Source organism: Citrus sinensis, chromosome 2 (genome assembly GCF_022201045.2).
Source record: "Citrus sinensis cultivar Valencia sweet orange chromosome 2, DVS_A1.0, whole genome shotgun sequence".
Taxonomy (NCBI): domain Eukaryota; kingdom Viridiplantae; phylum Streptophyta; class Magnoliopsida; order Sapindales; family Rutaceae; genus Citrus; species Citrus sinensis.
In genome coordinates, this window is record NC_068557.1 from 8,549,155 (window position 1) to 8,566,839 (window position 17,685).

At 30.1% G+C, this 17,685-nt stretch overlaps 1 protein-coding gene across 1 annotated transcript; it reads right to left on the minus strand.

Annotated features, from left to right (window-relative positions):
- Positions 1-691: 691 nt before the first annotated feature.
- LOC127900275 (uncharacterized) lies at positions 692-2,425 on the minus strand. The gene is made up of 2 exons (XM_052434881.1): positions 1,697-2,425; positions 692-1,405 (listed from the first exon to the last, which is right to left on the minus strand). The coding sequence occupies exons 1-2, from the start codon at positions 2,423-2,425 to the stop codon at positions 692-694; spliced, it is 1,443 nt and encodes a 480-aa protein (XP_052290841.1).
- Between the last annotated feature and the right edge of the window lie 15,260 nt (positions 2,426-17,685).

The window sequence follows — 17,685 nt, forward strand, 5'->3', positions numbered from 1 at the left end:
TTATGTTTGCACCTCCCAAAGGCTTTTTGATAGATAAATCAATTGGACAACCGGTAGGCAGCCTAATAACACCACAATTTGAGAGGTACTCAGCACAAAATGCAAGTGCTTCTTCTGCAATATAACTTTCTACAATACAACCCTCAGGGCGGTAGCGATTACGAACATAATCCTTGAGCGTTTTCATTTCTCTCTCAAAAGGATACATTCATCGAAGATAAACAGACCCACATAACTTAACTTGTTCAACTAAGTGGACTGTTAAATGGATCATTATGTCAAAAAAGCTAGGTGGAAAGTACTGTTGCAGTAAGCATAAAGTGATTACAAGTTCCTCTTGCAATTGGTCAAGAGTATTAGAATCTACCACTTTACAGCACAATTGTATTAAAAAAGAAGCACATCCTGATTATAGCCCTTCTCACATTTATAGGCAAACAGTTTCGAATGGCTAGTGGTAGAAATTGTTGCATCAAAGTATGATAGTCATGGGACTTAAAGCCTTGAAGCTGACAATCATCTATTGAAATAAGGTTTTGGACATTGGATAAGTACCCATCAGGGACTTTCACACTCAGCAAGGTTTCACAAACTGTTTTTTTTTTCTTTTTTACTCAAAGTATATCGAGCTGGAGGTAGAACTTTATTTTTTTTTTTTTTGTTTCATCAGGAACTAGTTTTCCCCTGATCTTCAAAGACTCAAGATCTTTTCGAGCATTAATCCCATATTTTGTTTTGCCTGGTTGATGAAGTAATGTGCCATATATGTTCTCGCACACATTTTTTCAATGTGCATCACATCTAATTGATGGTGAACTAATAAATGCTTCCAATCGTCTAACTCAAAAAAGATTGACTTTTTTTTGTACAATTTTTCAATTATGTTCTCATCACCATCACCGCCACCACCGCCATCATGTTTCCACTTTTTGGCCTTCTTTTTCCTGAACTTAATATCTATATCTTCCACCAGATTAAAGATTTCCTCACCAAACAAAGTTTTAGGAGGCTCATTCCACTCTTGCTTCCCATTAAAAACCTTTTTCAGTTTTCGAAATAGGTGACCAAGTGGTAGAAAACGGCGATGGCCCATATATGACATTTTTTTACTATGTGGCAGCCAACATGCACAAGTGTCTATCCCACAAATTGGGCAAGCATAATAGCCCTTAACAGCACAACCAGAGAGGTTTCCGTATGCTGGAAAGTCACTGATTGTCCACATCAAGACAGCCCGTAAATTAAAGGTTTCTTTTCTATAAGCATCATAAACATCAATACCTACATCCCATAGAGTTTTTAAGTCCTCAATCAAAGGTGCTAGGTATACATCTAGATCATTTCCAGGTTGTTTAAGGTCATATATCAAAAGTGACAACATAAAAAACTTTCTCTTCATACACAACTATGGAGGAAGATTATATGTTATTAACATAACAGGCCAACAACTATAAGTAGTGTTAAGTGTACTATGTGGGTTAACCCCATCAGTTGAGAGAGATAAACGAAGATTTCTAGGTTCTTATGCAAATTTTGGCCACTTATTGTCAATTAGTTGCTAGGCTGGTGAGTCTGCTGGGTGGCGAAGTTTGCCATCTCTAATTCTTTTATTAGCATGCCATGTTAAATTTTGAGCTGTTTGTGGTGATTGAAACAATTTTTTCAACCTAGGAATAGGTGGAAAATACCATAATACCTTTTTAGGAACCCCTTTCCTAAATTTTGTTGAGCTATCTTTTTTTCTTTGATACCTAGATGCTCCACAATTTGGGCATTCAGCAAGATCAACAAATTCATTCTTATACAAAATGCAGTCATTTGGATATGCATGTATTTTTTCATACTCTAAGCCTAGCACTTTCATTGTTTTCTTAACCTCATACATTGACATAGGTAGAGTATTATTATTTGGCAAAATATCAGCAAGGACTTCTAACAAAGTAGAAAATTCTTTATCGGACCACCCATAGTTCCCTTTCACATTGTAAAGTCTCATTAAACTAGATAACTTTGAATGTTTTGCCCCCGGATACAAAGGCTTTTCAGCAACTTCAAGCATATCCTTAAAAGAACTAGGATCTTTATCACAATGCTCGTAAGCATCTTCAACCATGTCAATTATGTTACTGTAATCATGACATCTAAATCTTTGACTATGTGAATGGTCTTCACACATTGTAAATGTAGATTTAAAGTCAGCCTCACCATGCCAAGTCCAAACAATATATCTTGGGAAAAAACCTTTTGCAAATAAATGATCCTTCACCTGTTGAGGAGTATGAAACTCCATATTACAACAAAAGGTGCAATGACATCTAATTGACATTCGATTTTCAGCATTCAAAATGGCAAAATCTAAGAAATCAGCAACTCCAGAACGATACTCTACAGACAATCTATCACAAGTTATCCAACTTCTGTCCATTTCAAATATTTTACCTGTTCACATATGTAATGTCAGTTTAAGTTTAATTAAATTGCATGATTAATTTAATGTTCAATGTTATTATGATTATAGTTGCAATAATAAACTTATAATTCTAGAAAATCATTAATAGCCCCTATAAATCATTAATTATAATAATAATTTAGACAAAATCCTGAAATTCAAACAAAAGAAGTTTTGAAACTTAAATAGGAGATTAATAGGTAAGATGGGTGCTAACGGCTTTTTAAGTAGTCGAACTAATTCATAAGTCAAGTAACTAACAAAAGTTAAGAGTTCAAATAAATAATGTCTTCATACCACTTTGCAAGCCATTTTTTAAGATTCTATAAATCACTTTTTAACTTCAAATACAACATGCAGAACTACTTTAAAACAAGCATTTCTTTCTTGAATCAAACACAAATCATCAACTTTATACAATCTCAAAATACTCACAACCACGAACTTAATTAATTCATATCATAGTCATTGTCTCTATTACAAATCTTCCAACCAAAACATAATAAATAAACAAGTAGGATTATATAACAAAATTTGCCTCTCTTCACATGAAACGGAGATGTAAATAGTTTGTAACCACTAAACACACAGTCATTCAGCCAATATAACACCCAAACAATCATCTACTAATCAGAAAGGCAAAAGCTAAAATGAAATTTCATATTTTAGTACATTCAAAATCAACTAACTTATTAATCAAAGTTAAGAAACGGAGCTAACAGTTTATTTCAGAAACTAAAAAAAATGCACATTCTTAGTTTTAAATAACAATGACAGTAAATCACATGCACAAAAGTTTGAAACCGACCTCAAATGTGGCAGAAAAAACAGAGTCGCAGCAGCAAGTGTTTTGAGTTTAAGTAATGCACCACTTAAAATGCCTGTATTTTTGGACTGCATGTGAGTGAAGATATAGAAAAATAAGAACAAAAATTTCAAGTTACAAATAAAGAAAAGAAAAAAAAATGGAAAACAAAACCCACTAGGGTCGCACTACTGTTCAATTTCTGAATATTTAAAACAACCCAAAAATAAAAATTAAAAAATATTATTCATAAGCCAAATTAAAACAAACCCATTAATTAAATTGCCCAAAAAAATAAAATATTCAGCCATTACCAACTAATAACCTCCTCTACAGTTCTTTCTCTGGACTTAACTTGTGAGGGAGAATGAGATTACCTGAATACGCAACCGATGGTGCCACTTCACCCCTTGTCAATGGCTTTTACTTGCTTGCCTAGTATAGGCACTGGATGGTTTAGTTGGAGAAAAAACCCCTTCGATAACAAACGATTAGGGTTTTGGTTTGTTTTTCAATTTGGGGAAAATGGAAAAACGAAACGGAGTTTTAGCTTTTCATTATCTATCTAAATTAATTGAATTTAATTTGTAAAAGGATAGTGCAAAACAGAAGAGATCGAGAAGAGAAAAACGAAAGAGAAAGTCAACGATAAAAGCAAGATAGAGACAGTAGTCTAGGTAGATGGGAAAAAGTCAAGTGAGTTTTATGTTGTTGTTATTTATATTTTCATTTTTTAATAATTTAAATATTATTATGACTTTGACTCATCTAGATTTGATGGTATGTGCTCCAAACATTAAAGTTTTAAATCTTAGAGCTCTCAGGTTCGAGTTCAAGTTAAAACAAATTTTTATGAATTTTTTTTATCATTGATACTTTAGTGTCAGTGATCTTTGATAGGGATGACAAAATAACCCGGACCCGGCCCGGACCCGGACGAACCCGGATAATCCGGGCCGGGTTGAACCTGCACCGCAATATTAAAAATTCAGGTCCGGAATAAATTTTAATAACCCGGATATATCCGGGTCCGGGTCCGGGTTTAGGTTAACCCGGACATCCGGAACCCAGACCCAGATATCTACTTTTAATATTATTTTTTAATTAATTTTATTGATTAATCTAGATGTGTTATTGTTTAGAAATGTATTAATTTTTTATTTTTAGAATTTTAGAAATTAATATTGATTTATTGATCTGGATTCAAAACCTGGAATCCGGAAACCCGGATTTTTTCGGGTTGAACTCGGACCCGGACCCGGGTAAAAAAATCCGGGTCCGGAAAAAGAAAATGGTATCCGGGTCCGGATCCGAAAAGGCTAAACCCGGACCCGGACCCGGATTTTGCCATCCCTAATCTTTGATGTTTAATTTATTGACACCCTAGTATCATTAATCTGTGATTCCTATTTGTCAAAAGCGGAAAATAGTGCATATGTACATAAGTATTGACACTTTTTGCGAAATGTCAGTAACGAAGTGTCAGTAAAGCCCATTTTTCTAGTAGTACCTTATCTTTTAGTGAATCTATTTCTTTATACAATTCACTATCTTAACCTTATCTTTTAGTGAATCTCTTTCTTCATACAAATCTCCACACCTATCATTTAATCTTTTAAAAAATTTTCAATTGTTTCGTAATAATCACAATAAGACAGTGTTAGCAGAAGATGAAACAACTTCATTATTTTGTATATTTTGAACACTTGGTAATCTGTGTCGAAGAAAAGATTGTAAATTGCTAGATGTATCTCTTGCTAATGGGCTTATGAAAAAAAATTCAAACAAATTTGTTGCTTTATAGCATCAAGAGCTGATTTAAAATCATAAAATCCTTGATAATCATGCTTGTAGAAATTTGTAATTTCTCTTAAATCTTTAGGCCAAGTATGGCATGTAAATCCTTTAAAAACTACATAAAAACTAAAATTTTTACCCAAGGATTTGCAGTGAATTTTTGAAAAATAAAACGTTAATGCATTTAAAGCTGTTAAGATCTTTCCACTATCACCTTTTGCATTCCAGATATTATCCAAAAGGCATTGTTGTAATTCATCTATCTAACTATCTAACTACCAAGTAAAGACTTGAAAGACAAATTAGTCTTCTTTTGGAAGGTTGATAGACTAATTTGACAAAATGGCATTCTCTTTACGTCCACTTGCAAAATAAAAAAGTATGTTACAATAAATTTATCTACTTAAATTATCAGTTAATCTATTATCTATACCCTTGATATGTTCAAATTCTACCTTGTAACCATTACTTGCTATAGTATTAATAAAATTTAACCATCTTTTATTGCTTAACTTCTTTTCATTACTTTTATTATAAAATCTAACTATTGCTTCACAAACTATCCTTACTACAAAAGACTGATTAAGAAATTGTAAAAGACTGATTAAGAAATAATGTGAAATTATTTAAAGCATCAATGACTCATAAAATTTCATAGTCTAAACTAGTTAAATTATTTTAAATTCTTTGTAGAGACATAATGAGTATCTACAAATCTTTTCAGTGTTCTTACTATCATATTTATTTGGTTTAGAGAGTAATACTGCTTCTCATATGTGTTCACTAGTTCGCTAGTACCTGTTTTTATAACCTTATACTCACTTTTTAATGGTAAGGCTAATTCTAATCATTGTTTATAAATTGGTTTTATTTTTCTAACTAATTCTATATCAGATGAGTTATAGAACTTTAGACATCCTAGTTTAGTCTTATGGTACAAAAGACTTACAAGCTGACTAAGATCTTTTATATACATCCTAGCGTAATTTAATATACCTAAAAAGTCTTGTAACTTCTTAGTATTTTCTATTTTATTTGGAAATTCTAATATTTTCTTTCCTATATGTTCTTGTAATTTAATTTTTCCTTTTTCTATTTTCATTCCTAAAAATTCTATACATTCTTTATAGAGTTTTATTTTCTTCTTACTAATTATAACTCTGTTATTGACAACCTCATTAAAGACTATAAGTAAGTGATCATAGTGGTCTTCTAAGTTTTCAATAAAAACTAATATATCATTAATATAAACCAAAAAAAAATTTACTATATTTTTAAATATTAGATCCATCTTACGTTTGAAATATATAAGGGGCATTTTTTTAGTTTAAATGACAAAACTATCTATTCAAAATATCCCTCAAGGCAGTTGAAGGCAATTTATTGAATAGAGTCCTCATCCATTTTAATTTGCCAAAATCATGATTTACAATCAAACCTACTAAATATGTTTGCATTTTGGATACAATTAATTAATTGATCTTTATCAGGGATTTTATAATGATCTTCACATGTACTATCATTTTGAGACTTATAGTTTATGACCATTCACGCTTTTCCTTTTTTAATTTCTGCATGATTTCTGTCCACAAATGTAGTACTTCAATGTCTACAGTTATTATGCCTAATTACTCATAGTCTTAATAATTTTGAATGCTAAATTCTTCCATGTCTTTTATACTATAGTCTCATTTAGTTGTTTTAATTGTAAAGTCTATATTTTTTTATGTCTAAATGAGCTTTAAATTTATTTCTATCCTAATATTTAATTGGGTCTTCTTCTAAAACTTGTGTAGTTTTTGCTAATCTAATTATTTCTTCTAAGTCCTTTTTTAAATTTTTTAAATTTGGGCATTCTAATTTGTATATCTATACTTTTTAGAATAAAATTAAGATCACAAAAATATCCAAAATCTAAATCTCTAAATTTTATATCTTTATTTATATATGGTTTTTCTAAATCTTCTCGGAAACTATCTATTTCTATTGTTAGATTTGTTATGTCTACGTATATGGAAAATCAAAACTATTACTAGCGGTTTCTATGTCTAAATCATGCAAAAAATCAAAACAACTACTGCTAGTTCTAAAATCAAAATCCAAACTACTATTGGTCCCACATCTGCATTCTACTTTAATTGATCATGTTGTAGATTTTGAGACAGACGAAAATCAATTAAGGTGATAATTATTCTTTTGAAAGATGCGACATAATTACTATTAATTAGCATATTGTCTTTACTATTACTATAAAATTTAATCATAAGATAAATTTAAATTTGAAATTTATTGGACTAACCCATACTTATGGTAAGTGATATTATTCATCAAATTCATTTTCTATTGATTAAAAGTTGATTTGAGCATCTCCGACACATATATCATATTCTAATCAAGTTCTATTCATTTGTTTAGCAAAATATTAGTTTTGACAATGTTTGCAAACAACCTGCTAGGACAATATTAATATCTATATGAGACTTGCTACTTCTTGTATCTATCATAGTTAATGTATCTATGGTACTACCATTTTTAAGTTTAATCTTACTAATAATACTGAGTAAGGGTGTTTGAAGTACGAGTGGTAAAAATTGACTAGAAATTTGTTTTTGTCTATCATCTAATGTCTTACAGTGTTGATCCAGATCTTCATCATTTACCTCAATAATTTGTTTATTTTTTTGCTTATTTTGATTTTGTTCTAATCTAAGAACTTCCTGTGTAAATTCAAACTTTTGTTTTTCTAATTGAAATTTTGATCTTTCTATTTCAAACTTTAATCATTATATTTCTAAAATTTGGGTCTTTATGGTTTGTTTAGGCAGTTGTGTTTCTATTTCTACCGACTGATTTTTATAGGTTTTAACTAAACAAAATTTACAAACTCCTATTTTATAATTCTTAAACTGATATCTAAATTCTATACTACAAAAAAGTTTACATATATGACATCTAATATTATTAGATCCCTATTTATGTATAAATTCATGTTGACATTCTATTTTTCATCTAATTTTTCTAGATCTAATTCTTCTAGATCTAATTCTTCTAGAACTATATCCACAAAGCTATAATCTTCATCATCTGAATCGGTGGATTTTTCATAATCAGATTCTAAATTTAAGTCTTCTAATTTTAGAGTTTCATAATCACTACTTATAATATAGGCTTCACTGTCATTACTATTTATGCTAACTACATCATCTTTTTGTTATGTGTCAAATTGACTTGTTCTTTAAAACGATCATTTCTCTTGCTAAGACATGCATTTGCAAGATACTTGGGATCTCCGAAAATGAAAAAAGTACATTTTCTCTTACTAGGCTTTTTAACATACTTATTACCCTTTTTTCCTTTCCTATATGTTTGACTTTTCTTAAGAAACCTCCTTTTATTACTGTATTTACGAGGCTTAAAATTTTTTTTGTACTTCTAATTTCTATATATTTTGTCTTTATCCCATTGGAGTATAAATAACCTTTTTACATATATCAAAAGATTGATTTTTAAGAGTCTTCGCAATATTAGCTTGTAAATATTTTTCTCTAACTATACTATATGTGAATACTATTATTCGCCCTATTCCTAAACCCATCTTAAATTTTTTACTCTTCCAATAGTTTTCTATTTATCTCCTAAAATTCTTAGTAATTTTCTAATATATTTATTTCATATTTCTTCATCAAATGACTTATCAGTTTTGCTGGTAATTGATGCATAATGATTACCAAATTCTCTAAGATACTTCTAACTTGAAAATCAAAGTAATTGGTCAAGATCTGTTGACACGACCCAAAAATGTATTACTCTCAAGTATAAGAGTGTTTAGTTATAATATAACCCGGTAAGTCTGAGGTCGAACCACATGAAATTTTAAATATAGTAGTCAATTTAAAACTAAGAAAAATAATTGTGGGGAAAAAAAATTATTTGAAATCAATTTAAAAACATGCTAATGTTCAGGATCCACTCTATGTATTCAAACAATAATTTTAATACTCTCTCATTTATATTTTGCCTCATTTTTATCAGTTAATTATTATATCATTTAATTCTATGTGTGTGGATAAATATAGAATAAAGTACCTAATGTGCCACACTATATTAATGTGTCGACATTATGTTAAAATACCATACAGATCCAAAGAAATTTATAAATTAACATGACATAAAAATAACTAGAAAAAAATAAAATAAACTTAAAAACTTATTTGAGAAAATAATAAATTTAATAATTTGAAACATTGAGCTTCACCATTTACCTCAGCTTAATAAAATTAGTCACTCATATTGAAAGAAAATAGAGCACTCTATTTATTTGATAAACTTTTGAAATACGTTACAAGAAAATTGATTACACAGCAAAAGAAGAAAAAAAAAAAGGCACAATTCCTCCGCTGCACTTTATTCTCTCTCGGCTTAAGCTCTCTCTGCTTAGCTCGCTAACTTCTCAATTCATCGCTCCATGCATTTCTTTGCCTTTAAAAGGCAAGGAATGCATTATCTTTATTTATTTTATTATTATTATATACATATGTACATTGAAATGTGTGATGGTCAGGAGGCACAATGGCCTCCTGATCATCACGAGCAACCAAAGTGGTTGCCTTTTGTTCTTTTTTTTTTGATTACATGTCCTTAATAATGCTTTTAAATTGCTCCAGCAATTCTTCTTTATTTCTGCTTTCAATTCTAATTTCATCTTTATTCCTGAAAAATATTTACAATTTAAAAATTAACATATTGGAATTAATTTAACATAAAAATATATTTGGGGAGTATTAAGATAATTTAAAAATAATGAGCGCATTAATCGACACAATAAGTGTAAAACTAATAATTTTATCTTTATTACACGTATACTTTTTAGTGTTAATCACACCCCCCCCAACCAACTTATTATAAGGCTCTAGTAATTTAAGTGATAAAAATTTAGAGAAATTTCAAAACCAATTTGAATTTTTTTTTTTTGAAAAAATTGTGTTTACTTATTTCATTAGAATAATGACAACAATCAAATAAAAGTATAAGCATTATGTTCAGCCTAAAGAAAATCACACCCGCACAAAACAGTTCAGTAAAGTTCTGTAAAATGATCAATTATCAGAGCTACATTAATCAAGCCACTTTTAAGAATGATACATCAAACCTCAAAATCTCATGATTAAGAGTAATTCTCTCAAAAGAAGATATACCCCAAATTAAATTGTCACTCTAAAAAAAATGGTAAATTTGAGAGAATAATAAAACAATATCACACGCTCTCACCAAGATGAAAAAATAATACCCACAGTTTAGAAATAAAATGATCTCAAGTCCAAGGAGTTACCAACAAAATTTATTTTTATTTTTATGCATCACAATATCTTTTAGTTCATATCACCAGCTTTACTTCAGACTATAGTTCTCTAAAATCAAGAAAGACTTTTATTAAGACTTAACGTAGGCTAGGGTCATGACTAACAAAAAATGGTAATAGGAAAAATAAAAATATATGTTTTGAAAAATAGGAGACTTTTTGGAGGTATCAAGGTGCTTTTTTTTCGCTTGGATTTTTTTTGCTCTTTTTTTCTTTTTTATTTTTATTTTATTTATTTATTTATTTATTCATATTATCTCTTTCTTTCTTTTTCATAGCACCATTATTAGGAATACATAATCATCCCTATTTTTAAACATAATTGGGTGATGAAATACATAAAACATAATGTGATACTCCACATTGAAGTAGGAAAAGATGATAGGTTACCAAAGAAAAAGTTTTTTTTTTTTAAAAGGCTCAAAGGGGTTAACTATGGATTCTTTATAATAGGGCTGGCTAGAAAGGCACAAACGGATCAAAGATGGCATTCTGTCATCTTTTAGGGCTCTAAATAATCTTTCATATCCACTAATTCAATGGACTTTTAGATGCGGCTACACAAACGTTTTTTCCTTTTTTTTAACTTTAAAGAAAATATAGAGATCTTGTACAGTAAATTGTGAAGCTATATAGGCAAACAAGGTTACTCTCCAAGGATAATAGGTTCAAAAACTCACTTGGTCTTTTCATGATATGTAATTCCTCCAAATGGCTTAATCAATTTCACTCATCAAATTTTTCAATTTACGTTTCAACATGTAAAGGAGAAAACATAGTGTAACATAACTCAAGGCCAAAGATAATACAAATACCAAAATTTAAAAATCATCATGTTATTCAATATTAAAAGATCACACTGAAAAAGAAAACTCTTTTTTTTTGTTAAAGAAACATTAAAAAATTGGGACTGATTGCGGAAACTTAAGGGAGATGATTAAGAAAAAAAAAAGAAAAAAAGAAAACAAAAAGTTAGAAAACAAGAAATTTTTTTTGAAGAATAAAACAATAAAATTAAGAACATGTTTTTCTAGAGACACTACATTCTATATTCTGTCATCTTTGACTTAAATTTTTATCCAAAGTTATTCTTTACAACAAAAATTAGTAAAAATATCACTAGAACTGAGACATTCCACAATTATCAACTATTTCCTCCCCCCAACCTGAAGGAGACATTGTCTTCAATGTCTAAAGAAATTGGTAGAATTTAGAAGATATCACCTAGCCACTGCTGAAAATATTTACAAGCGAAAAGTTAAATCTAATTTATACTTTTTACGAGGGTTACTGTCATCGTCATCAGTTGCCCAATCCAACGCCAAAGTCATGGGATCTGGCTCTAGTTTGTAAACTTGCAAAAGATCAAGTAACTCATTAGCAGTATGGGCACAAATGAAGAGTTTTTTCGCTGAGGATGGAATGAAATAATTTTTTTTGCATGATTAAGAAATGTTATTAAGCCATCATAAAAGTTATTAACATTTAACAAACCGATGGGTTTTTTATGGATATTCAAATGGGCCCAAGAAGCAAATGTAATTAGCGCCTCTAAAGTTGTAAAGTCTCCTAGCAAGAAAATGAAAGCGTCAGCATGATTTAACATTTCAAATATTCTTTCTTGCATACTTGAGACAACTAACTCTTCTCCAGTTAGTGGGTCTAGTAGACATCCTAAAGATTTTAAAGTTTTTGGAATGATGCCTAGCACTTGGCTTCCTCTAATGAAAGCAGCTTTAGAGACAAGTTTTGATAACCCTCGATCACCTCCTCCTTATACAAGATGTAGTTTCCTCTCTGCTATAGCATGACTAAGATCTATGGCTACCTGAACGAACTTTTTATACTTTCCATAGCGAAATTCAGAAAGCACACAAATGTTCTTCAGTTGTTTGCTTGAAGTTGCTGCCATTAGAAAAATTCTAAAAAGAAACAATTTGTAAGTGCTTGAAAAGGAGCTCATATTTAAGGATCTTGGTGACAGACATAATGATATACATCTGTAAATGGGGTGGTGTGTTTGTCAAATGACGTGTGAAGCTTTTAGCTTAATAACTCAAAGGTAAATAGTGAAAAAAAAAAAGCAAACATTGATTAGATATAAAAAAGACACACAATAATAATAATAATGCGAAAGATAAAAGAACAGTAAAATAAAAGGATATTTACCGGTAGTTGTGATTATGGCTCACATCTTCCTCTGGTTTTACGTCTAGTAATGGCTTGAAAGCCCTCTATGGGTCGAAGATAGGTTTCCCATCCAATTTCTTATAAACTGGCAAACATGGTTTTTTAGAGTCAGATTCCTAAGACTAAACTATGCATTTTCATTTTGGAACAACTTCCACAAATTTTGAATTTCACGTTGAACGTATCCGCTCGGATGCATCTCAAGAGATCGTAAGATATCATCCAATGATTCTTTACTCATGTCATCCTTAACGAATTTGATTTTATCTTCACAATTTACAGAAACCATTCCTAAAGTTTTACAACATGGATTTTTGCAAGCAAGTCTTACACAGTGACAACATTCAGAGCCAAGTCGCTTAGCTCTTCTTTTCTTAGCAAATGTACTTTTACCAAAACCATGCATGTAGGAAATGAACGGATCAAAAAACTCACCTGCCAGTCGAACCTTTGCTTCAATTAACCAGCGAATGTTAGCAGGAATCCCATTGATTATTAACAAACACAGTCGTTCACAACAAGCTTTGTAAATCTTCTTAAGAGCATTTTGAGGGAGAAAAGGAAAATGTTGATGTAATTTTTGTTGTATTTCTTCCATGCTTGACATTGAGGTTTCAATTATTGTGGAAAACTGAGAATACCGACTTAAAAAGTCACGGAGTACCTCTATCCGCCATTTATACGGGAGAGTGAATCAAAACAAAACAAATCAAATCTGCAAAATCAAATCAAAAGTGAAGAAGAACAACAAAATAAAACAAAAACACACAAGGAATATAATTCACCTTCGTCCTTTTATTGAATTTACATCTAGTTCTAATTGCATATTATAAATACCATCCTCTATTTCCTTGAGTTGTCTTTCTAGATCTTTCACATGGGATACTAACTCAAGTGGTTGTAGATTCCAAATAGGATGTGATTTACAAAATCGGAGCAATTTCCTCAGGTGAAATTTTACATGTAAAAGCTCTTTAAGATGATCGAAAAGGAAATTTCTCATGGAGGTACTCATGACAAGTATAAAAATTTGGTGAGCTAAAGCACAATTGTCAAACAACATAAAATTAAAAACAATGCAATGCACTCCATTCAAGACATAGGGAAAAGGAAAAAAATCAAACAATTCAAACGATAAAGTAACAATAAATCAAATTCACAAAAAGTTAAAATGAAAATACTTAATTAAAATTTGATGGGTCACTCAAATTGATTTCAGTATCTGCTTCACGTGGTTGGTATTTCATATATGGTTTCAATCTTTGACCATTAACTTTAAATGTGACATCATCCTTTGGATTCTCAATTTCTACGGCTCCATATGGATACACATTTTTTACAACAAATGGACCATTCTACTTTGACTTTAACTCCCTTGAAAATAAATGAAGACGAGAATTATAAAGCAACACTTTTTGACCAATTTCAAATGTTTTCTGAAAAATTCTTTTCTCATGAAAAAATTTGATTCTTGCCTTAATAATTTTGGAATTCTCATATGCATCATTCCTTAATTCCTCAAGTTTATTTAATTGTAATTTACGCACATTACCAGCATCATCAAGATTTGAATTAAAAGCTTTCATGGCCCAAAATAATTTATATTCAAGTTCAACTGGTAAGTGGTAAGATTTTCCATAAACAAGCCGATAGGTTATGCATGCCTCCACCAGATGGAGATGACAGGGGTTTACTTGATGACTCATAAGAACCAACTGTATCTCAATGTTATCCATTATGTGCTATGTAGGTCAAGATAGTCTAACGCGTCTTCAGGACTTTTATCCCTAAACTCACCATTACATATCATTTCAACGACTTGTCTACCTTGGGATGTTAATCCCTCGTAGAAATAAGACACTAATCTCCATGTTTCAAAACCGTGGTGTCGACAAATGTTAAGTAGTTCTTTAAACTTATCCCAACATTGGTAGAGGGTTTCTCCTGGTTTTTGAGTGAATGTGGTGATTTGTCTTTTGAAAGAATTAGTTCTATGGGGTGGGAATATTTTTTTCAAAAATTATGCTTGCATTTCATCTCAAGTTCTGATGGATCCTGACCTAAGATTTTGTAGCCAAGTTTTAGCTTTATCCTTTAGTGAGAAAGGAAAAAACTTAAGCCTGATTATATTTATGCTACAATTTTGATCAGTACATGTGTTACAGACTTTCTCAAATTCCCTTAAATGCAAATATGGATTTTTAGATTCAAAACCATGAAAAATATGAAGAAGTTGAATGATATCAGGTTTGAAATTAAAATGTGATGCATCAGGAGGGAAAACTATGCATGATGGTGACCCTGTTCTAGTAGGATGCATGAAGCCTCTAAGGGTCTTAGGTTGTTCATGAAGATTTTGCAAGGCTGGGTCATTTTCGTGCTCTGAAAAATTTTCAACTCCGAAAAATTTTCAGCACCTATATCAGTCATATCTAAGGGTGGTGAAGGTAATCTTCTAATTAGTATGCCACTATTTGTACGAGACCAACGACGCATGCAATGCTAATGATGTGTGCTAAACTGATGATGTATAAAACGCTAAATGAAAATTGCAGAAAATAAAAATAAACTGGAAATTAAATAAGCAAAAATGCAAAATAAAAATAAACAAACTGAAAAATAAATAAAATAAATAAATTAGGCAGTGAAACCAACCATAAAAAAAGAAATTAAAAGAAACAGTTTAAGCGGTATTTTAAAACCAGCCATACAATAAAACATAAAATTAAATAAATTAATGCACAAAATAAATAAACTGAAATTAAAATGTTATGCGATAGAACCGACCATATAAACAAAAATACATAAATTAATAAAATTTAAAAAACAGTCAAGCGGTAAAACTGACCATTTAAAATAAATGTGGAAAGTAAATTACAGAAATTAAAAGAAATAAATTCGATTTGGGGATTGATTTGCAATGGTTTCTGGGTTAAAATGAAGTTTTTCATAAATTTTATGGATAATGTTAAAGTTTGAAAAAAGGAGGGGTGCTAACAGAAGTTTTGCAAAAAGAGAATAAAAAAGAATCACGGAAAGATAGTAACGACAAAAAAAATAATAAAATAAAATAAAAATAAAATAAAGACAAACTAACATCAAATTTAGAAAACTCTCCAACAACGACGCCAAAAACTTGACACGACTTAAAAGTGTATTACTACCAACTATAAGAGTGTTTAGTTATAATATAACCCGATGAATTCGGGATCGATCCACAGAGAATTTTAAATCTAGTAGTTAATTTAAAATTAAGAAAATTAATTGCGGGGAAAAGAAATTATTTGAAATCAATTTAAAAATATGCTAAGGTTCGGGATCCACTCTCTGTATTCAAACTATAATTTTAATACTCTTTCATTTATATTTTGTCTCACTTTTACCAATTAATTATTATATCATTTAATTCTATGTGTGTGGATAAATATGGAATAAAATACATAATGTGCCACACTATATTAATGTGTCGATATTATGTTAAAATACCATACAGATCCAAAGGAATTTATAAATTAATATGACATAAAAAAAATTAGAAAATAATAAAATAAACTTAAAAACTCATTTGAGAAAATAATAAATTTAATAGTTTGAAACAATGAGCTTCACCATTCACCTCAACTTAATAAAATTAGCCACTCATATTGAAAGAAAACAGAGCACTCTATTTATTTGATAAACTTTTGAAATACATTACAAGAAAGTTGATTACACAACAAAAGAAGAAAAAGAAGAAAAAGGCATAATTCCTCATATGCACTCTATTCTCTCTCAGCTTAAGCTCTCTCTGCTCAGCTCTCTAACTTCTCAATTCATCGCTCCCTGCATTTCCTTACCTTTTATAGGCAAAGAATGCATTATCTTTATTTATTTTATTATTATTATTATTATATATATATGTACATTGAAATGTATGCCTTCTGACCATCACAAGCAACTAAAGTGGTTGCCTTTTGTTCTTTTTTTAATTTTTTTATTTTTTTATTTTTTGATTACATGTCCTTAATAATGCTTCCAAATTGCTTCAGCAATCCTTCTTTATTCCCGCTTTCAATTCCAATTCCGTCTTTATTCTTGAAAAATATTTACAAAATAAAAATTAACATATTGCGAATTAATTTAACATAAAAATATATTTGGGGGTATTAAGATAATTTAAAAATAATGAGCGCATTAATCGACACAATAAGTGTAAAACTAATAATTTATCTTTTTACACGTACACTTTTTAGATTTAATCATCTGCTAAGCCTACATCTTGTATAGAGGTGTTGCCTCTGGTTGGATCTAATCCTATTCATATTTCTCTAATAAAAATTGTAAAATTGTAGGGGTTATTTCGTAATGCTTTGGTTTCTAAAAGCCTATTTAACAAAATCTCTTTTATAAGTATGTATCAATTTCCTATTGTTTCTCCTAATAGCGTTTCTAAAAAATAATACATATCATCACTATGAGTTTGATTTTGCCAAGCTCTGACTGCATCTGTTTCCCATCTATGTATGACTTATAGTCATCGTTATGGATTCCAAGTTGCTAAATTTAATATGCTAGCAGATTGACTTGTTGTTTACATTGTCCTAATCTTATCTACAGGTTACCATAGGTTTCATAATCTTTGTTGTTTCCACTATAATTTCCTTTAGGTACAGGATATCTTCCTTCTAAATTATATGTTATATCCCTTGGTGCTGACTAGCTAAAATTTATTCTACCACGTTTAGGTAGATGGGTAATACTGCAACTAGTTTCCTCTACGACTTCATTCATTTTGACAGATTCTCATGTTTTAAATATCATGTTAGCTTCTAATTTACATTATATTATACCATCTATATATTGTGTATTATATTCTTTGTCTAAAACCTCTATTGTCTGATGGTGGCTCATTTCCATCATTAGTTCATCATATCAAGAATCAAGAATTTTGTCCATTTCTTTTCTTGTGAACTCTTATTTTACAACCACTAGACTACTTTCATTATCTTGGTTGCTGGTTGTGCTAGCTTAATAATTATAGTTTCCAAATCGTAAATCTATTAAACCGCCACTATTATGATAGTTACGCTATCTTCTAGTACTAAA

Excerpts from the sequence above, each read along its gene's own strand:
- LOC127900275 (XM_052434881.1), bottom strand. The coding sequence starts at position 2,425 with ATGGACAGAAGTTGGATAACTTGTGATAGATTGTCTGTAGAGTATCGT. Across the intron at positions 1,406-1,696 it reads GGAAAGGGGTTCCTAAAAAG|TTGTGTATGAAGAGAAAGTT; the intron begins GTATTATGGTAT and ends CTTCCTCCATAG.